We start from the raw sequence: 23,948 nt of genomic DNA on the forward strand, positions 1-23,948 counted from the left end.
TCGCCAGCCGTTGAGGGACGCGGGCTGCCGAGTTCGGGAGATGCTGGCTATACATCTTAATTGTGATGAATATTGGCAATTCAATAAAAATCTTTTATTCAATTTGCTATCAACGATAGCTACTGATTAAAAAGAAATATATTTATAACAATCTGTTAATGATTTATAACATTGTAAAAGAGTAAAGTCTGTGGAAAAGGAAAACGGGAATACTAGCGCGTTTTTTAAAACTGATTTCAAGATGTGCTCTAGTCTGGAATTCGTAGAGGATATAAAGAAAAACCTTTAAAAGTTTATTACATTCATAGGTCAGTTAACTAATTTACTATCCCCGACTTCCAAATATATCGAGGAAAAAGTTCTTCCCAAAATAGAATATATTCCCAGAATCAAGACGAAAATGGAAAATAAAGGAACTAAGAATTATATCAATATTATCAAATAATTAACATTTTTTCAGTGAAAGATAGACTGGTTGATTATCTATTAGCTAGCTCAGGGAACCTCTAGCCGTGGAAACAATACATGTATTCAAAGTATGACGGACCAAATTCTCGTAATCATAAGATGATGTCTCGAAAAGTTTTCATTGAACTCTACTGTAGAAGAATGCATGAAGGTGACCAGAAATTATAATTCTACAAATAAGTGATCAAATCTTTATTCCCAAAGCAAGTGTTTTTCTTAAACTGAATAATATTGTCACGATAGGGCGACTGTGAGGTTATTGTAGATATTATTGCTACTGACGTGTTCTTACTGATAACCTTATTCACCCTACTGATGAATTCCTCTTATTAATGTAAAGCTTCAAAGTTTTATTGACGACATAGGTTTCAGAATCAAAAGCATTACTTCTGGACTGGGAAGGGAGCATGACCCTTGAAAATACCCAAATCGAGTTAGAATATAAAGAACTCATGAAGGAACTTAACCCAAGTAAGATTCAAGTCTTAAATAATACCTCAATGTTTGTGCTTCAAATGTACAGGAAACCTGAGACAGACCTAGTTTTTTTTTTTCTAAATAGTTAAGTAAAGGAACTATATCAAAAGATATACATTTTGAGGAGGAAATCTCCTAATACCATGAAATATAACAAATGTTATTTTTTATAATTTTGAGAAAAAACATTAATGTCATAGAATTAAATTTTTCCCTATAATTCAGTGAAGGGATAATGGAATGAAAGATAACAATGAATATTGTCCTTATGATTTTGTAATGAAAGGTAACAAATGGAGTCCCATGATGCAGTAGAGGATATATGTTAATGCAGTGGAGGGGATGGCAGATGTTGCCAGCTGTAAAAAAAAAAAAAAGTTTTAATGGAGACCTCTTACTTGTAAGGTATTTAATAAAAGGACAATTGCATGAATTTTTGGGTTGTAGGAACAAATTAGTGAAGGATGACTATGATACAGGTAAAAGTCTTACCTATTACAGATTTCTGTAAGGAAGTAGACAAAACCCTAGGGGTAGTTTTGCTTAGAGAGAATAACAGTCAACTGCTGTTTGTTTAATTTGTTTCCACTCGCACAATGTGTTGCTTGAAGTGGTGGATAATTTCTTTCTTCAGTGACTTAACTTGGCCTGGGCTAAACATACACAGTTGTTTTCATTAGACACTGATGCTGTACAGATACAAATCCTCTGAACCTATTGTACAATGCATAAATTGGTCTCTCTCTACCTTGACTACTTTTCTCACTTCCTTTCCATGTTAGCCCTCACAGCAGGGATTATTTGACCTGTGTAAAAGCTTTTTCTCAAAAATGTATAAGCAACATATCACAAATTGTTGTACATGTGTAGACTTCATTGTCCAAATATTGGTAACTTTCATCAATGAACTTTAACGACTTCTCAAGAGTTGTTAGGGTTAATAAACAGAAATAAAGAAAAGTTTTGGCAGTGAAATATAATGTCAATTCTAACATCAACAAAAATATATTCACAATCACATATATTGACCGAGGTAACTCGCAGCATTATATCACATCCAATCAAGTAAGTACATTATACAACTAATTTCTAACAAGATAAAGTGTTAACATTAAGTCTCTGGTGAGTCCACTTACTATCTTGTATATCTAGAATTTTCATAATTTGGAACAGCTAGCTTTCCATCTAAAATTCTAAGATTAATCTTTTCCCTTTTCTTCTAATTACTCGTCATTAATTTCCTCCTATATAAAATAATTCTGTTTCAAACCTTCTCAATACATTTTAAGATCTATGCAAAGATTTACCCTCTTTGAAATTTGGGTGGTTTGCACTTATTTCTGATATGAAATATAATGTATTTTGTTTCTCCAACTAAAGGGCTAAATTTATTCCATACTCAACTAAGTATGAACCACAAAAACATCTCTGCTTTACATTTCATTGTTGTACTGTTTTAATGTTTTACTGAGAGCAGTTAATTTTTACTATCAAATTAACTGTGTTCACGATCAAAACACACTATCTAAATGAGGAACGTGCTTCTATAAGTGCTAAGGCCACAATTTTATGATTGAAAACAATCTAATGAACTTTCTTTGTGGTTATTCAGATAACCTAACCATTTTCATTGCCCACATCAAGATCTGAGGCTTCATCATGCATTGGTTAGAAGTCCAAGCAACCTAATACAATATCTAGCCTCTAGAAATTCAGTACATTTGTAAAATTATTACCAAGTTTGTAACTTTATTATGACTTGTGCTTGCACTGCATGGCTAAAATAGCATTTCCCACTGGATGCTGTACATTGCGCTTTCACCAGGCAAAAGTATAAATTACAAAGCCATGAAACGTAAGCTGAAGGAGACAGAATGGATGCTGGTTTTCTTCAATTTGCTGAAGCATTTGATAAAGTAAACTATGCAATTCCATAACAGTAAGCAATGAAACAAAGCATAAAAGGTTTAAGTTAAATGATCATGAAATTTCTAGCAAACAATATAAAGGCAGTAGTTAGTAGGCAGCCAATGACCAGGGAGGTATATTACCAGTACTACCCACCTGGGTATCAAGAAGGTTAGTGACATCTGCTTAGTGAGCAAGCACTTTAGTGGTTGTCAAATTGCACTTCTCTGACCCGGGAAGCTGTCCTTTCTTTCTACCGCACTAACATGTGGACCATTGGCATTCTGTCAACAAACATACAATCTCTCCTTGTCATATGTAACACCTGACAACACTTAACTCATGCAGCTCATTCTTCATAACTCGGGATTTTCCTGCAGTGAGCACTATGCACTAGCCCTGCCTTTTGGCAAAATGGTAGGGGCAGTTGATAGAAGCAATAGATAAGGACATTTGTGCTGGATTATTAGGTAGAAACATCAGATAGAAGTAACAGGTAGGAGCAACAGACAGAAGTAGTCACTGGGAACATTAGGTAGGAACCTCTGCAAACACTGCGCTATACTTGCCCTCTGACAGTGGCCTGTTAAAGGTGAGGCACTAAATAATAAGAAGTGGCACTGGAGTTCCTTAGTTATGGAGACTGTTGCCATGGCCACTTCTTTGAAGGAGTTCTAATTGGAAGAGGCTCTAAGAGATATTTATAGATTGATAGCTTTTACAAAGTACCAACAAGAAGGACATAGAAAATACCAATGAATTCAAAGACCAGGTAAAGAAAATAGGGGAAAACGAATGAAAAGGTCAATGATGGTTTGATATACAGGAAAAAAATCTGTTGATAGTTTATTAGCCTTACAAAGGAACTAATGAAAGGTCTGCAACAAAGGAGCTTTATTAATGGACTATGCATTTTGAGTGTAATTAAAACTTATGAAATCCATCCTGCAGAAAACCCAAAGCATATGAAAGAAGTGAAACTGTCAGATATATTCAAGAAAGTTACTAAACATGATAAAAATCCCATTGGGCCTACACTTTCAACTTCTATAAGTATTGGCCCATCCACCCTAGCCATAGAAATCCTGTAAGAAGTTTCCACATCCTAAGATGAAATCTGATTAAAGACAATGTATCCTACAGCCTCCGCTTTGTGGGTGAATACAAACTGATAATAAAGTAAATAAAAAGCAATCTTTGTGCCTGCACTTCATACTTTAGAAATCTGAAATCCAGCATGACTCAAGTCTCAAGTATACCAGATTTCGGTTTTGATATCTATTTTACTACAAAGCTAAGTAATCAAAGGGATGATAATGAAAACTTTCACTTCAAGGGACAGAAAGCTAATACTGAAAATATTGAATGTATACATTAAGAAAAATATTGAATAATGCCATGTTGTCACCAACAAATGAAATTAATAAGCTAGCAAGAAAAGAACTGCACATGTACCGTCACAGATGACGATAAAGTTATTTGACAATCTATGAAGTTCCCCAGAAAAGAGAGGACAACAAACTAATATTCTTCACCTAAAAGCCACACACATGGGAAGGAACAGAATGATTAAAAGTATAATTTTTTCCCACCTGAGAGTATGCTGCACAGACACCACACAAAAATACATGAGTGCCCGGTAAGAAAGATGGCAAAAATTTATAAAGATGGAAAATATTATACCACACACGAAACTTGACAAGAGTAAAAACTGAAACCTTTAATGGGTGACTGGCTAAGAAAGTACTGGATTAACCAAAAAACTGACTATCATGGCCATACTGCTACAGTAGATAAAAACTCTGAGAAACAAGGAGGATATAATGAATGCTGCACACTAGCCCTACCCAAGGCAAAATCTCACTGTAGGTACTCCCTCTTGCTCCCTTCACTCCTGATACACAAATCCTCTTCCTCAAGTCTTGGAATAATAATGTATCTAAAAAATTATTGGAAAGTTTTCATAACTTTATTATGGCTTGTTTTGGCACTATATGATTAATCCGGGATTTCCCACAAGGTGATGAGTTAACTGGCAATCTTTATCTATATTATTCTGGTTAACCGAGACAAAGTGTAAATATCTACTTATTCTACATTACTCATAAAAAGTCATTAGACATATGCATACCTTAATCAGGATAAATTCTCCATCCAAGATTTTACAGGCATTAATGAATTGCTTTTGAACTTTTATACCTTACTCCTCAAATAATAAAGATACATATAATTTAGCATTATATAACTTCACACAGCACAGTTTTGAAACTAGACTCATCCCAAAAGCTGTCTGAAAAAGCTCTTAATATATATACAGTCTATAACCAAGGCTTCAATCAAGCAATATTTACAGTGTTCTTTAGATAAAATTTTTTGCCTATAACTAAGAAATCAAAATGCTGAGACAAATACTTACAATTACATTTTAAGAACTCCAATTTTCTAATAAACAAATGCATATTACCGGCACTTGAAAAACAACGAAATGAGATTAAGGAGTCATTCTAAGTGTTAACAGCGTACCACTTTCCCAGAGGTGACAAATTCTAAGTGTTCATTGGAAATGGTTTAGACTGAGGGAAGAATTTTTGGCATGAGTATGCTCTGAGTCATCTAACTGCCAGTAATCTAAGATACACTTACAAGCCAAGCTTGGTAATAATGTTGTACCCATGTATCAATATTCATCATTAACTGACTTAACCACGGTGAACCTTCATATTTCTGTGATGATGGAGGATGCATATTGACTGCAGAGTAATCTCACTTATTAGCTCCTTGCCTAATTTCAGAGTAGATCGTAGCAATACTAGCTGCATGCTGTCTATATTCACTGTTACTAACCTCCCTATATCATGTAAAAAAAAAATCATTCAAATTCTATGATGGCTGTAAACACAAAAATGAAATTGCAGTGTATATTTGCATCATATGAAGGACTTAAACCAATATAGTAATATACATTCAGAATGAACTTATTATTCTGTTAATGATATACAAATTTCTATCTTTGCTATAACAAAAAACAAAATCACACATATACATTCTGTAATTCAGTGAAACTGTTAGAAACTTTAGAGTCATTACTAATACAAAAATTCCCTTTTGAAAATGTAGTTGAAAGCATCTTCAAGCAACATTTAGTTGCCTAACAGTTCTCTAAGATAACCATTTTAATTTGGTAAGAGTGGAAGTTCCTACACGGTGCTCAATCACGTCACTTTCTGCGCCTGAAACATAAAAAATATATTCAGTTCATGACTTGAGTTCAGTAAAATATTACGATGTAACATCTATCTGTCTACCTAAAAATAATGCAACCTTTTCTGACGTTCAAAGGTGGTGAATGTAAAATACTTCTCCTTGCATTTTGACAACAACCATCTCCACACTTTCATAGACATTTAAAGTTCTGCATGTAGATCTAAATATGTTAGTGATGTTCAGTGAAACATGCTTGGAATGAAAAGGAATGTGTGAAATGATTGAAGGTTGCTTATGTAAGTATACATTTGGATAAAAGTAAAAACAGGGAAGCAGGAAAATATGAAAAAGTTTGAAAGGGCAACATTCATAGACTGAAAGTACTTGTATGAAAGTAGGTACAGAAAAGTGTTAGAAATAGAACCTCTCTCACACAGAAGCATTTCTAAAGGTCAAAGAGCCTCTACAAGCCACTGAAGCAGCCAGCAGTGCTATTCCTGTAACACTCACTGATGGTTCTAATCAAGAACAGAGAGTCAGCATGAAAAACTAGGTATCCACCCTTCAACCTATACTTTCTGCTTTTCTCACTCCATTGAAATTTGATAATGTCTCTCAAAAAGTTAGTCTAATTGTGTGATTTCTATTCCTCTTTGATAGCATTTAACTCTCTTCATCACTGTAACATGCTTATCAAAGCACATCAAAAGTATATCATAATTATCGATGAGGTCAGAGTATATACTCTGATCCAATAATGTACTGGACTTGGATTGCATAACCAAAAGGGAAATATGTATAACTCCTTTCAGACTCCACAGGAAAACCTGACTGACACTAAGAAAAGGTAAAATGATGTCCCACTACTTTGCACTCCATCATAATGCAATGCGGTATGTTTTGCAACTATTGTAACAAAAAATACATTTCAATTTACACTCTGCTCAATGATGATCATGAAGGCAATCCAGATATCTGCAGTTCTAGCATCAGTAGAGGTATGTTCACTACTCAGCCCTATAGTATATATGCCATGAAAATGGTCGAAGCCAGTAAGCCAATTAGTGCCAGTGGTCAAGACCTTATATCTAATCTTGGATCTCTTTTGAGTCTCATGATCAGATATGACATTCTTACGGATGTCCATTTGCTTTCAAATGTCATAAACAGTGCACATGCCTATGATGAATTCAGCCAATACCAGTGATACACTGTAACCCTTTTCCACTCACATCATCACCAATAACGTCTGGCCTTTTATTTTTAGAATTACGAGTTTTCTTCTGAGAAGAGCACCATTAGATGACTCAGCAGTCACCATATAAACTGTGCTGAGGTGCTAAGTTCTAAATGAAAGCACAGTGCACCTTGCACATACAAATCTGTACAGTAAACAAGTTATTGCTAGACAAAGCACTTACCCCGTATCTACATATTGTGCTACAAGCATCCTGTGCAAAGGTCCAGAATGTTATCATAGAAGGTGAGTTTTGTTTAGCTGAGAAACAGCCAAAGCTATTCATCCACATGAGAACAAGTGGATATGCATGGAATTTTGCAAAGAAACCATCTGAATTAGCAAATGCATTGGCAGGCTTCAGTTGTTGATTTTTTCTTCATAATTGCTTCTTATTTCCCACATGAGCAAGGTAACACCAGGAAGGGTTGATGGCCATAATGAAGCCTTGTGCCATGAATGATGATGATGAACAGGTAGTCTGACTTGCCAACAGATGATCAAACCGAATAAGAGGGTATGACTAACTTTACCTTTTACGTATGCCTTACATTTGTCTTAGAAGTATCCCTACCTCAATCCCTGTCTAGTGTTGTGAGGAGTTTTCAATTGAAAGGGGTAGAAACAGGGTCTTGGAGGCATTAAACTAACAAGATTTTGTCCATCCCACCGAGATATCCTGTCACAGTCAAAGTCCGACTTTACTGAGAAAGCTGCATCAAGATGAGATGCAGATCGAGAGAGAGAAGAGGGAGCAAAATTCAAGGTTGTGGATGAATGCAGTGTTGAGTCATCAGCATACAAGTGCATTGGATTATTTGTGGAGGAGAGGAAATCATTGAAAAAAAGGAGAAAAAGTGTAAGGGACAGGACAGAACCTTGAGGGAGAAAAGGGGGGAGGCCAATCCATCAACAACCACAGAGATGCATCGGCCACAGAGGAAGCTAGAAATCGAGGAGGAAAGCGAAGGAGGAAAGCTAAAAGAGGGGAGCTTAGAGAAGAGACCCTGATGCCACACCCTGTCAAAAGCCTTAGATATGTCAAGGGTAATTATATATGACTCCTCAAAATCTTTATGGAATGATAACCAGACATTAGCAAGAGAAGAAAAATTATCACCAGTGGATTTAGCCTTATGGAAGCCATACTGGTGATAAGAAAGAAGAATGTGATTTTTAATGTTTTTAAGGATCGAGAGATAAGGAAGGATTCAAAGACTTTGGAAATGGTATATGTCAAAGCAATAAGACATGTCAGAAAGGTCAAAACGGTCACTCTTCTTAGGGATGGGATGCATCAAGGCATGTTTCCAAAGAGAAGGAAAAGCAAAGTTAAAACAATGCCTAACGTCAATTCATGGTATATTCTTATAACAAAAATAAAATACATAGTCACTAGCACAGGAAAAGCTATAGTATTTGGCATTCATTTAACCAAAAGGTTATCATATCTGCTAGTTCTAATACCTCCATACAGTTCAACTACCATGATTCTGAACACTCAAACCTCCTGGAAAGTTAACACTACTGTTGTATTTCCTGCCGTCATAATTTATCAGCACTGTTTACAGTTTTTTCCATACAGCTTCAGTTGTTACCCAGCACAACAGTGATTGAAACTCGTCATATTCACTGACTTTGTCTTTGAATATTTTCTAAATTCTGCAGTTATGGAATTCAATTCTGGCAAAATATCACTGTACAATACTTTTCTGGCAATGGTGCAAAACTTAATGAATTAGCTCAAACAAAATTGAGATTTGTAAATGACTGAAAACAGATGAGAAGCAAACTCATCTGAACACATATATAGAACTTCATTTCTAAAGTGACATCTATGCAAGGTGCAGTTTTCAGCACCCTACTTCCTCCTAAATCTCTTTTAGCAAATAGTTCAACATTTAGTACTCACAAATGTCTTTCCGAATCATGAAACTGTCATGCTTTCACCTGGATACTTGATTGGCGAGGCATTCATCTCAAATATGCATTTACTTATTATGGTTCCACAACCTTAATCATTGTTTGAAACTATTATCATTATAGAAAGTGCATTACACACAACAGGTTGACAGTGGTTGAGAGTAAATGAGGTCACTGTCTCATCTGTTCCTGGCAATGCTTTGCTGAAGTGGAAAATAGTGACAAAGTATGAAAAAAAATAGATAGTTACAGAAATACAATACTTAGAACATGATGAACTTTTTGGAGTACTTTGGTACATGGGTAGGGGTGAGGTGAAGAGTCCTGTCAAATGGGTTGAACCAGGGTATTTGAAGCCATCAAAGTAAGACATTAAATAGTTTATGGGACCATGTCAGTCGATGATAGTCTCTGGTTTTGGTATATATTAGGGTAAATGATAGCCAGTGATTGCATATTTGCAAATAGGGCCTTAATAAAGTAGGAAAAGCAATTAGGTATATAAAAATAGAACAAACGTAAGTACAGTGTGATATTAAGAAATTTCTTATGAAATATCCTGGGGAAACACTCTTGAAACTGGTATATTCTCACATCTGGCATGGCCAAGGTTCAGCAAATACCATACAATAAAGCTTCTCCTGTACATATGCAGTAAATATTTCAGAAAAAAATAGTCTCCAGAAATAACACGATCACATTTTTTTCACATCAAATATCAACATTCTTAGATGTACGTCACCTACACCCTTCACTAAAACTCATTTCACTTGCGATCTTCCTCTAACACTCATTTCACATCCATGCCATCATTTATGCCAAAGACTGCTGTTTCCATTCTTTTTAGACCTAGCAATGAATGGATCTGGAAGAAGTTTATAAACTTTGCTGGTAGTTTTATAATTTCAACTCTGAGTAAAATATGGCTTCATATTTTCTAAGCAAAGCCTTCATTATTCTAAAGAAAAATTTACCTATATCAAACAGTACCAACTTGTTTTCATAACCAACAATGAACATTATAAGTAATTCATTTTAAATACAGTACTCTAATTTCTGAATCTTAGGATTTATTTTAAAAAGTTTTATGTAAAAATGAGTAGTTTCTTACAAAAAAAAACAACAGAAAATACTGTATTCAAAACTGCTTTCACCTCGCTGGTTTGGATGAAGAAAATGAAGTATTTTTTCTTACAGGGCACCTATATAGGCGATGACGTGATAATTCTATAGGCCTTCTGAAACCTTCCTTGCACTCTAAACACTGGAAGGGTTTGTGAGGACTGTGATGTTCACGGAAATGTGACTGCAAGGAGCTCTGGAGTTTGTACGAAGATTCACAGAAGAGGCACGCAAATGGCTTTTCTGTAGTAGAGAACTCTGTACATGTTGTATTTTGTAGTTTAATGCCCATGCGATACCTAGTCTCTACAGTGCCTAATCCATTGTCATACACTAGCACAGGCATGTGATACACCCGCACATGCATTTTAAGGGCTAGAGCCGATTCACATCTTGCTCGACAATACATGCATAGAAAAACTTGAGCCCCATCTTCCTCTCTAATAACTCCAACTTTAAGTTTTTCATCTGGTGAGAAAAAGGCAGGATCAGTGTCAAAAACAATATTCGGTGGCGGCTGTGTTTGTTTTTGAGGGAGTGGTCTCTGGTTGCCGCTTCCATCATCATCTACATCGATGTCTGGTTCAACCTCCATGATCATTACACCCTGCAGAAAAAGCAGGAAATATCAATAACAAAATAACTCATCCACTGCGTGTACAAAGAAAATTTAATTAATTATATCTGAAAAATGCAATTGCTGCATCATTTTCAATTTATGAACTTCTGATTTTCCTAATGCATTCATAACACAGTCCACATCAATACCATAAATGTGCAACTAAGCAATCAACATTAACACCAAACCCAATTTAACATGAATAGTGAAGAGCAAAATCATATTTGCCAACACTGTCACAACACTGTATTATCTTTAGTTAAAGGGTAACTAATAAGCAAATCTGATAACTTTGTGCTTTACTCGAAATACAACTATAAAGACAACCATTTTAAAACATTTAAACTATATAAACATGAAGATAATCAATAAATTGTTTGCATATGGTTTGTTTCTGTCTAACCAACAAAGCATGCTTACAGTGGTCCAAGCTAAATAGGATATATGCAGTCATCCCCCAACATGTGACATTGGTCTGACTTCAACAGGGTATAGGCACCCTTTCCATGAACATTTTAATCTCTTGTTTATTTGTCACCCCTCTACATATCAATGCAACAGAGATAACAGCAACATTTCAAATATATGCTGATGCACTGAGGGATTCTGTATGTTTGACTACCAAATGTACACAACTAAAAACTACATGCAAAAATTTCTGTCTGGAAGGAAATCATCTTTGAATGCAATATGCAACCACATTAAAAAACTTTATTTTGCAATCATCAAAGTTAGACAATGAATTACATATCTTCATCAGTCACAGAAAACATTCATATTACAGCAATTATAGCACTATGTTAGCAACAGCATAAAAACTTTCAGATGGAAGTGTGTAACACAAAAGGTTTACAGATAGCCATTTCTAATATAATGTCTAATGTTTTGTCATGTTATATCTACATCAAAACAGTATGAAATTATAGAATCAGCTTTTGCATCACCCTTGAGGAAATCCTGTCAACTACTATAATATTTTTTTCAACGTTGGAAGTTCCACTCATGAACAAAAGTCCACATAAAGGCCAGGTCTTAATTGAAGTGTAGAGAGATTATTGAAAGGAAGAAAGAAAAGACAACGGAAAGAGTTTACAGATGATATTACTAAATTTCCTGAAGGATAAAGCAATGTTTTCGGCCAGGTCTTAATTGAAGTGTAGAGGGATTATTGAAAGGAAGAAAGAAAAGACAAGGGAAAGAATTTACAGATGATATTACTAAATTTCCTGAAGGATAAAGCAATGTTTTCAATTAAAATATGAATATGTTCAAGTCATTTTCGTTTTATTTCACAGCACCTCTAGTATTCATTTTACTTGCCGAAAAGTATCAGAATATTCTTTATTCCTATTTATAGAAAAAATATCTATCCTCAAATGTTCTCTTTTTATAATGCAAATGCACTGCAGGGATATTGAATTTATTGTATCAAACATAATTTCAGAGTGCATTTGATGAATAAGTCTGGAAAACTGTCTTTGACCAAAAATAAGTCTATAAAAGGTGAAAAGATTACTTTAGAAAAATCTAATGAGGATGGTGGTGAGAATCACTGGTATTAGTACAGCTTACTCTACCTACGAGTGCCAACAAGATTATGCCCTGATACAGGGTTGGCATGTACTACTCACCAAATATCTTCCTCATTTCGAAATGATGTTGGTATAATAATCAATTTCACAAAGACCCAGTATTTCTTCGGTCTGACTTTCATATCTCGGTTTTAGCGTTCACTCAACACATGCAAGTTCTTTTCTAATTTTCTTTTTTTTATAAAAAGTATGAAAACAGAATTTCTTTCATTAAATATATATATTCTTAAAGAGCATTCTATTCTTGCTAGCACCTCTATCCTTCTTAATCAAACGACACAAGTAACTAGATTGATATTAAACTAACACCCTAGACGTCTGCATTATCAACATTTGAGATTCTCTTTTGTTACTGACGGTCAAACCATGAGATTCACTTATTCTACCACTGCAACTAACCCTAATAACTATAAAATCTGACTTGGTGTCAAACTATTGTACTCTTTCAACATTCCTGAACAAGTTTCATTAAAAGCATTAATCATCAATTAAATCATAAAATTACACAAGATTTCAAAATATATAGATATTTGATAATTTCATTACTCTATAAGTTAAAATGAAATAAGACTTGTATATAGCCAACTATCACTTTACCAACATTGTTTTAGTCGACTACAAAATAACATGAGAGATGGGTTAACAATACGTGTCCATCTACCCTTTACCTCAGTCTATATCTTATGGGTCTATGTTCTTCATCTTCCTGTCAAGGCATTACCCAGGTGCCTCATCATCATTCTTTACTACAATATATAGATGAGGGTCTTGTGCATGTGCATCTGATAACATTATGTACATTTGAGAGGCTTCACTACTCCTGCTGCTCATCACTTCAACACTTTCTGATTTTAAACCCTGTACTGCTTGTTGTTCATCCTTTACCATCATGTATTCTTGCGAAAGATTTACTGTATCCTCTGAGCAGAAAGATCCCGGATAAACTTTCATAGTTTGATGTATTTTACCCTGTTCTTGACAATTATCTACACTCAATAAAGCTGTAGGGGCCTCCTGTAATTCTGCCACTGGTGTACTACTTTGTACGGATGAATGGTCACTGGTTATAATGGTTTCTTCTGATATTTCTCCATTACTAGAAAAATTTTCACTTATGATTTCAGAAACTACAGGAGCTGACTGATTATCAGTATCTGGTAAAGTCTGAGTGTATGAATCAACATATTCATAAGTGCCAGGGTCAACAGTTGCAGCCATAGCTTGCTCTAAGACATCTATAGAACCCTGCATAACTCTAGATGGATGAGCTCCAAGGTCTTCTCTAACTACTGCCCGTTTTAATTTAATTTGTTTCAGTCTGCTGGCCTCTTCTTTTGGATGATTTTTCTTTCGGTGGTGTTTTAATGCACTGTGATTTCGAAAGGCACTCCTACAAAAAAGACACTTAAATGGCAATTCACCACTGTGTAATTTCCGATGAGCTGTGTAATGATGCCTTAAACTAAAACTACTACCACAAACTTCACAAACAAAGTTCCTAGCTCCTGTGTGTTTGACCATATGCTGTTTCAGTGTGCCACCATTCCGGAAATCCTTACCACACACAGTGCACTTGTATGGTTTTTCTCCACTATGAATCCTTAGATGTCTTTTATAGGAACTATTAACAGAGAAATCTTGACCACATATCTCACATTTATAGTGCTTTTCCCCAGTATGGATAACATTATGCTTTCTAAGGTCTGCCTGTCGGCGAGTGGTATAAATGCAAAAACTACAAGCATAAAGTTTAGCTTTATCTATCTCATGGCTATCTACATGATAACGAAAACCTCCAGAAGAGTTGAACTTCTTTCCACAATATTCACAAATGTATTTACAATCGTAAAAGACATCTTCAAAGTTTTTGGCATCACCTTTACAATCAACAGTCTCTGTAATCTTAGTTATCCTTGCATTTTTCCTTGATCTTTTATCTGTGCCAAGAATATCAACACCATCAGCAATTATTTCTTTTGCTTTCTCAGTGAGTTTTCTTCTTCTCTTTCCTAAAGATGGCCGACTTGACATTTCTGTAAATATGTCAGCTAATGTCTTCCTGTCTTGCAGAATGATAGTTGTCTTTTCTGACTGGTTTTGCAAGTCTTGGTCTTTACCACAGATTTTCAGGTGCTCTATTGCTTTGACTTTACTCTTTGGTAACTCTGACACTTCATCTGTATTCTTGCACTTCAGCCCATGGATTTCTTTATAATATAAATAATCTGAGACTAAATGTTTAGATAAAGGTCCATCTGAAACTTGACCTAATGGAAAAGCTTCACTTACAACAACATATGAGTCATCTAAGTCTGAGTGCATATCCTTGTCTGTCAGGCATATAACACTTTCAGGTCCTGTTAGCGTATTATCTGGATCTGGTATCACTGATGATGTGCTGCAAGTCAAAGGTGACTGGAGCAAATCAGTTTTTAGTGTATCAGTACTAATATTATCTTTAAAATCTGAGCATAGTGTCTTTTCACTGTTTATAATATCAACAACAGTATTGCTTTTGAAGAAAGATTCATTATCATTTTTGATTTCACTATCTAATTTTTCTGTAAATAAGTTTGCATCAAATTTTTTTCCCTTTCCAGTCTGTTGACACACCAGTCTCTCAACCACCACTTCATCAGATTTTTCTATTGTATTACTAGTTTTATTGCTGTCTTCACTGTACATTTCTTCTTTAATGGGTGCGATCAAACTCTTTAATGTTGGATCCGATTCAAAAGGTGAAAAACTTTGGGTTAAATCTTTATCACTTCTATCAAAATCTTTGTTTTCTTGGGCCACTTTACCCAATCCAGAAATTACTCCAGGCAACGTTTTATCCACATTCCAATCATCCGTTTTATTTCTTAACTGAATATCACTTTTGCCACCAACTACTTCAGTCGTAGTAAAATGTTTGGTCAATTTTGAGCCTTGACTCACTATATGCATCTTTCCCTGAAATTGGTGACTATGGATTTTCAGATCCCATACAGAGCATTTGTCATCAATAAATTCCAAGTTAATATTACAACCCCAAGGTATAAATGTTCCATGACAAGTCATACATGTTTCACAATACTGATAAAATACTTCAGAACTTCTTCCTTTACAGAGACAGCATTCATAAAATTGAAGATGAGAGCAATCATTGCACTGTCTCTGTGTACAGTTTTTGCTGTTCTCAAATGGTTCTATGTAATCATGAGATGGTGCTTCACCCAAACAAAAGGACACAGTTTGCTTGTACACAGAGTCAAAGCTATCTATTGTATCAGTCAGATCAAGTTTCACATTTCTATACTTTCTATCACAAGAACCTACAAGCTTTCCTATTCCAACACAAGAATCACTGCATTTGTCACTGTCCAAAATAGACAAAGGGCACCCACGCACTACTTTCATTTGTGAAATTTCATTCATCTTAGTATCATCCTCGTATGACTGCAGCTGGGGTGACTTTGATGGCAGTACATCTTTGATTACCTCTTCTCCAGAAACCTCCTGGCCCTGAAAATAAATGGGCCTCATGAATTGTAGGAAATAATACTTTGGCAAGATAAACAGATTGAAATTCTCAACACAAAAATGCCTCTACCATCAAAGTCACCATTCCATCAACAGTAGCAACTCATTCATCCTGTCTAAAGCATACAAGCAAAATTTCTATAAAGTCTAAGTTAAAATAAATCTGCCAGATAAGTTCTTACCTCAGTATCATTATCACTACTGACATCATGTCCATCTTCAGATCGAGACAGTGCTCTGCCCCTTCCTCGACCACGTCCCCTACCACGACCAATGTCATCAGATCGACCTTTCAAACCTCTTCCTCTTCCTCGCTTTCGGGCTGTTGTTTGTGACATCTGAATACATCGAAGGCACCGTGGCTTCAGCATCTGCATTGAACGAAATATTCTTGATCAAAGTATCACTAATAGAATACACACGAGAGTGCAGTGTATGTTCCTAAGAGACACATTAAAAGTGGTGTATGCTTGTCAACTTGTGTATTATGAGATTAATGTCAGGTATCACCATGTTGCCATAAATAGTTACTCGATGATTTTGCCAATGGTGAACTAAAATTATTTCCAGTACCAAAGAGGAAATCAGTCAAAGAATAATGGATGAGACAGGAATTTCTCAATGATCTTGTTTATAGATTAGGAAGTTTGGACAAGAATTACAGACATTAACAAAAGAAACCTCCTGGTCATACATGAAAGATGGATGAAAATACACCTGAGGAAGACAGATCTGAGGAACCTTGAAAAATTTCTTTGTTTTTTCTTACCCTACATTCCTTTCACCCAGATATACACATGTACATATTCTACTTGCTGCCTTCATCCATTCCTGTCACCACTCTGCCAAACATGAAATGGCACCCCCCTTCCCCCACGTGCATGTCAGGTAGTGCTGGGAAAAAACAGGCCACATTCGTTCTCACTCAATCTCACAACTGGGTTGACAGTGGACTGAGTGCTGTAACCAGGATTCAAACCAATGTGCTTGACCCTAGGTAGCCTGTGAATGCTTTATGGTCAGAAATGCACTAACCACTACACCACAGAAGTCCATAATATGTCTGAAATTACCATCCTTTGGGGGAACAAAAATTCAGGAGAGATTACTTAAAGTACTACAAAATTCTTACTCAATCACTTAAAAAGTCACAAAGTATCTCTTGAATTTCAATGTATGTGATGGAGGAAAATGATTATGCATCAACAATGGAAGGAAATTTACTGAACTCCACCTCGAGATTACAAGGCATGATTTTTCAGGAAACTCTATTCACTCTATCTACCTAGCAACAGGCTTCTGTATGTATACCTATCTTATGACCTTTCAGATTGTACATGGTTAGAAATTCTTTGGACATGGTAACTAATTTCAACATATAAATTTCTAGATCTAAAAGCCAAGATTTTAAGATAATCATTTCCTTTGGAATTTCTATTATATCTGGAGCATTGATGCCATTATACCCTAGGCTAATTGTTAGGCTTAGAATTTTTTTTTTTAATACTATTCACCATTTCTCACATTAGCGAGGTAGCATTAAGAACAGAGGACTGAGCCTTTGAGGGAATATCCTCACTTGGCCCCCTTCTCGGTTCCTTCTTTTGGAAAATTAAAGACGAGAGGGGAGGAATTCCAACTACCCGCTCCCTCCCCTTTTAGTCGCCTTGTACGACACGCAGGGAATACATGGGACGTATTCTTTCTCCCCTATCCCCAGGCTTAGAAATATTCAATATAATACCTTATCTGTTCTTGGATATTTCAGTCTAAGCTTCTGAATCGTTTCTAAAAATTTAGTGCGGACATCAGTCTTGGATTCTGCGAGCGTCTGCTGAAGCTCATCAATGATATCAAGCAGATGGTAACAAGCCTTGCATACAACCTGAAATGACATTTCAAAGTGATATCATCAACTGTAACCAATTTATATATCCTTTTCTACATTTTCAAAGAACCATCCCCATATTTTGAACTTAAACTAGTCACACATCTTCAGGAGCTGAAGACTTTCAAACAATGCTTAAAACATCTAATGAATAAGTCTGCTTATAAATATGGTACTCAATGTACAAAAGTTCCTTATAACATGCAGCAAGAACAGTGTATTTCTTAAGTATGAGGGTTGCCTTATCAGTTTTAAAAATATGGAAAAGTAATACTACATAGCAACAGGAGAGTATGCTTCTCAAATTTGTAAACAGCACTTACAACACAAAATCAATAACAAAGGTCAGGAGAATAATAACAAAGGATGGTACAGTATTAAGAAAGCTGAGTTAAGGGAAAACTGGAGGTCTTAAATAAGCCCAACCAGGAAGATCAGGAAGACAGTGTCTAGTTCTTTGAGAGATGTAGAGATTGACTTATCAGAGAACGTACCATGAAATTAAGCAAGAAACTTGTTAAGAAAGATGTGAAGAAGTATTTTCAGTTTAAGAGTGGTGGATGAATGGATCAAAATGAATGAAGACAGAGCATGCACAGAAAGGATATAGAAATTTAAAAAGCAGCATGATTATAGAGAATGTTCAAGAGGACATATCCCACATGTGCTAAACTCCCTTCCCATGCAGTACGGATAGTGTAATTACAAACAGGTACTTACATACAAAGGACATTTGCAAAATTCTCTCTTTGTAATGCACAAGTAGTAATCACAGCTGGTATTCAAAACAACACACACACACACAAAACTCTATCATGGAAAAGAGAAAAATAGGGGATGACAATCACAAATTTAAATTTTCAAACCAGTTTCATTACAGCAACAGTGAACAATTCTAGGAAAGGTGGAAAAAGAGAGCAAAATGAGGTCACAACATGATACTGAATGATAATCTTTTTAGATAAACTTTAAAGAGGTAGTTTTATAGAATAGAAGTGGTGGATGAATGAATACACTAAGTGAATGATTACATATGCTGACAGCATACAAGTCTAAAGTATGACACTAAAGAAAGCCCAAAAGATGGAGCCCCATGAGCATAGAGCTCCCTTCCCATACTGTACAACTAAGTAATTACAAGTATATGAAAGGTAATTATACACAAACTTACTTTTCTCCTAATCAAATTATCTGGTGAATACTTCTGTTTTGTAATGGTCAACAAAGCAGGCAGAATTCTCTAAATATTTCAATAACTAGTGTTGAGTCTGAGACTTTAATCTATAAAGGAAAATAGTGGTGTAAATATACTTGTAGAGATTCTTGATATGCTTGAAAAGCAGATGACCAATTTTGATTAAGAGACTTGTTCTTGCATCTATACATGAAGCAAGTCAGCAAAACTTAATTAAATCCTTTGGATTTGCCATGCAAGTTCATATGTACAACAATACAAAATCTAATACCAATGGCAAAATAAAAATGATCACCAAATTACCATACACCTTATCCGGATAACCAAGACTTTTTCAGTTAAGATCCATATGTCAAATATATATAAGCAATTACTGTATTATTTACTGATCATCATCCCCACAACATGTAATGTAATCCATGTCAGAAATATACATTAGGTGTGCATGTGCTAGCATTCCAGTCTCTCAAGCTTGCAATTCCTATATTACAAAAATCTCCTGCTTAAGCACTCATTTTCTCTTCAAACATGCTTGTCTAAAAAGAAAAATTGATCAGCCATACTTTTTTCCATGCAAATACAATACTTACTGGAAATATAATTTAATGACCATCTCTACTTAACATAAAAAATAGTATTCATAGATGCAAAAAAAAAAAAAAAAATTAGTTTCCTACATGGAACTATTATTCTGTCTAAAGGCATTAATCACACCTGCTTTCTATGTGCTTCTTATGATCTAATGCTGACATCCTCTTAAAATACATTCTTCAAGGTTTGATAAGGAATACTCCAAAAACGTATGGACATACAAAATATATAATACATAAGTCACAATTCAATGCATCAAAGTCAGTTTCTCTAACCTGTGAATGAAGTCTCCCTTCCTCTAACTTATATCCCAGCACGTCAGTAAGCAGCACCAAAAGTGGAGCATGTGAGTGATTCATGGAAGCCTTGATTGATTCATAGTTTTTATCTGATACCGGATTGCAGCAAACAAAACATAAACGACTTCTTTCAATTTCTTCATGATGCGAACCTTCACCCTGTAGATGTAAAAATAAAATTTCAGTGTCAAATTCATCCATATCAACAAGATTAAACACACAACATTCACCAACAAAAATCTTCATCATATGATCAACATTTACAAACATTAACATTCCCATCAAGAATTCACACCACAATTCTAGGGCTAAGCTCGGTCAGGATAGGGAAGGGGGCATGTACGAGTGCCAAATGCTTCCGCAGTATAATCACTCTTAGTTAAATTGTAGACAAAATAGTTAAGGGAAGTGCACTTTTGTGTCAATATTACCATTCTGCCAATTTCTGCTGACAAATTTACAGTATTTGTATAAATTTTACTAAAAAAGTTGAAGATAATTCACATTAATAAATCATTTTGTTTATGAATCAAAACAAAATGACAATCATTCCATGAATATGGTGGTAGAAAAATAAATATGAAGACATGCATAAAAGCAACACTGTCCAATCTTATGCCTGACAGCAGTGAAACAGTAGCCCCACCACGGGTATTACAAGGCTAAGTTTCTTTTATGCTGTTTATCTCTCATTCCGTAACAATAAAAACAACATGTGTAAAGGTACAAAAACTATGAATATTAAGGGAGGGAAAAGCTGTGAGGATGTTAGAGTTAAAACATGAGCTGGATCAACTGATAGACTGATAATATGTTTCAGTGAAGCATGCAGAAGGTAAATCTTGCAATACATGTGTCACAAGCTGTTAAATGTCATTTTTTAGCAATCAAATGCACAAAGACCTGAAATAACTAAGCAATGTACTCCCCTCTTAAAACGTGAAACATGGTCACACTTTTCCCCTACATTATTTTTGAAACCGTTATACTTGTGATTAAACTTTCCAAGTTCATCTAAGAGTTCATAAGATCTACTGCTCTGTTCCTAAAAGAGTTCTTTGTTTAACTCTTACTGCATCTCCCTTTATATGGTTTACCTCTAATAATACCTTGGGGTCCTCTTGTTTGCCTATACTCATCTATTGCACAATGTGCTTCACAACTTTCAAGTGCTTTTCATCCAATTATAAAGTCTGCATCCATGATGTTCTGTCCAAAACTTGAGCATCTTAGGTTTCTCATCATTGTACGAAAGTATCCATTCCTCAGATCATCTTACGACACAGCTGATATTTGTAAGTGGCCTTCTTCCACCTGCACAATTTTTTATTTTCTTTGTCAATTTTGTATTATTGGTAAAAGTTTCAATATGTAATTTCACATGCCTTCATTAATTGCTGATAGTAAGAGTTTGGAAAACACCAAGAAGTGTTTATATACAATAATCTAAACTGTCAGTCATCTGTTACTATGACACAATTCAGATCTATAAAGAATCAGATATCCTTTCAGTATCCTCAGAAATTTATTGAATACATAAATATTCAACATACACCATACAATAGTCAAAAATATTTTGCTAATCATTATAAAAGACAAATACTACAAATTCTTCTTTCATACTTGCTCAACATTCACCATATTAGTGAGGTAGTAAGAGGAGTAGATGAAGAAATGGCCTCATCTTTTCACATTCACTGCAAATATTCGTATATGTACATATATTTTCACTTATTTGCCCTTTCCCACTTTCGTAAGGTTACACCAGGAAATAAAAAAACATTCTCAATATTCATTTACACGTACCTGATTTTCAACGATGGGCCCTGTCTGCATGAAAGCAGTTGCAGAACCTACAAGTGATCCATCCTCATTACCATCAGCTGCAACAAATGAACTGCTTGCAGTGTTAATCATGCCCTGGTGGTGAGTAGGAGGGGGTGAAAAACCTTCATACACAACTTCTGGCGAGTCATTTGCACTTCCACCCCACTTTTCTGCCATCTGCCGAAGATAAATACGGTAATTATTCATTTCCTAATAACATCAGCATAAAAAGTAGTAAAACAAATTTTTCACCATCATAGTTGTACAATTATGGTTAAGAAGAGGATGGTGGTTGGTTATGAAGTGGTTTGAAAAAGAAGGGTCAAGAGCTGTTGCAAGATATGAGTATCAAACATAATGAGGTACGGCTGCATTGGGTATTGTTTTGTTGTAAAGATGTTGAGTATTTATGTTTGCTAAGCAGCATATTTGTACTTGGTGGAAGTTGCTGGTTTTCTGAGTGCTGTGGCAGCCCTACAGAAGGGACTTCCACAGTAGGAAGGCAAACTAAGGTTTATATACAGCTAACCTCTGATTTACATTCATTGCACTTCGGACTTTCCAATAACATATTCTACCACTTAATCATTTTTGTTGTATGCAATGTTAGGTTTGAGTTTCATAGTCTGAACGCAAAACATAATTCTTATGAGCTCTCCCTATGTTATTTGATTTTTGGGAACAGTTTGGAATCTGATGGGTAAATAGCTCATTTAAGTTTGAATTCTAGTTTCTCCCCTATGCTATTATGAAGAAGTAGTTCTTGACAATCATAAGAAATAACAATTACTTGAGGATTACTCTCATCATTACGAGGCAACCTTCTATCTGATGGTTGGACGAAAAATCTCTAAGTACACTAAACTTCACAGGAACTTTACCCAGCAGCCAACAGCTAAATCAGGTCATTTTTTTTTTTCCTATTTCCAAAACTATATACTACACACATACATGATGACTTTGTTGTAATGATACTTCCCTGAAGTACACAGAACAAATCTACTCGAGACTGATTTTCCTTACTGAGAAAATCTTAGATTGCTGTAACAGCGAAGAAAGATGCTACATTCCAACAGTGACTGACATAAACTAACCATCCTGTTCATTTCATTAAATGTAAATAACCTTATAAATATACTTCCTGTGCTATCCTGTGTGAAAATATAATTCATATTTTTTCCAAATATACTTACAAAGATGATCATATTCAACTCCAGTCATCATTATAAACAGTCTAATTCATTATTTAAAAGTAACAAGATTCTTTTGAACAACTCTAGTATTTACAACCTATAATGAACATGAAAAAGGCAACTTCACTGCTTAATATAACTTTAAAGTCTTAATAACACACAAATATGGGACTTTAAGTTTGCTTTATCTCTGCACTCATCTATGGGTAACTGAAATTCGAATTGAATTATATAATTAGGGTAATATATGGTATAGTTCATCCCCATACCTGCACGTCAAAGCACTTTAGACGTTTATAATAATTCAAATTTGGCAAATTGAACTGGATATAGCAACTTATCAGGCCATAAACCTGTTCAGACTTAGTCCAACTTGATCACCACAGAGAGCCAGGGAAAACCACAATGTCATCGACTGAGTCTTGGGAATTACGTGTCCATCATGGCACAGGTAGAAATATCACCATAATAGCCCTCACCACCGCGGAACAGAAGTAGCAGTGATAAAAACGCTGAAGGCAAAACCACCAGATATTCGACGTCAATACAAAGCGGGCGAACCTCGCCAGCGACCAATCACGGCAGCCAACACAACCACCAGGTACTCAACCATCATTACCATTGTTGGGGAACATATATGATTAAAACATACTTGATCCATTTTGAAAATGCCTCTTATCTATTGTATTTATCCTTCCGGTAAATCAAATACTATTAACACGACTAGATTCCATACCTGTTACAATCTTAAACTCTGGACAGCAATGGGTAAAACAAATCATAAATCTAACCCAAATAGGGAGGCTTTGCCCTACACTGTAGTTTACATGAATCTAACCTTGTGGTGACGTAAGTCTAAATCAATATAGACGATTATTTA

The 23,948-nt window shown here is 35.2% G+C and overlaps 1 protein-coding gene across 2 annotated transcripts; it reads right to left on the minus strand.

Moving 5' to 3' along the window:
* Positions 1-11,242: 11,242 nt before the first annotated feature.
* Positions 11,243-23,650, minus strand: LOC139746272 (uncharacterized). 2 transcript variants are annotated; one of them, XM_071657322.1, is made up of 6 exons: positions 23,548-23,650; positions 21,855-22,052; positions 20,025-20,207; positions 17,820-17,960; positions 16,258-16,446; positions 11,243-16,057 (listed from the first exon to the last, which is right to left on the minus strand). In XM_071657322.1, the coding sequence occupies exons 2-6, from the start codon at positions 22,050-22,052 to the stop codon at positions 13,268-13,270; spliced, it is 3,501 nt and encodes a 1,166-aa protein (XP_071513423.1). In that variant the 5' UTR covers positions 23,548-23,650; the 3' UTR covers positions 11,243-13,267. The 2 variants fall into 2 exon arrangements, with proteins under 2 accessions (XP_071513423.1, XP_071513422.1); XM_071657321.1 differs by having other exon boundaries at positions 23,338-23,621.
* Positions 23,651-23,948: the final 298 nt, after the last annotated feature.

Source organism: Panulirus ornatus, chromosome 64 (genome assembly GCF_036320965.1).
Source record: "Panulirus ornatus isolate Po-2019 chromosome 64, ASM3632096v1, whole genome shotgun sequence".
NCBI lineage: Eukaryota > Metazoa > Arthropoda > Malacostraca > Decapoda > Palinuridae > Panulirus > Panulirus ornatus.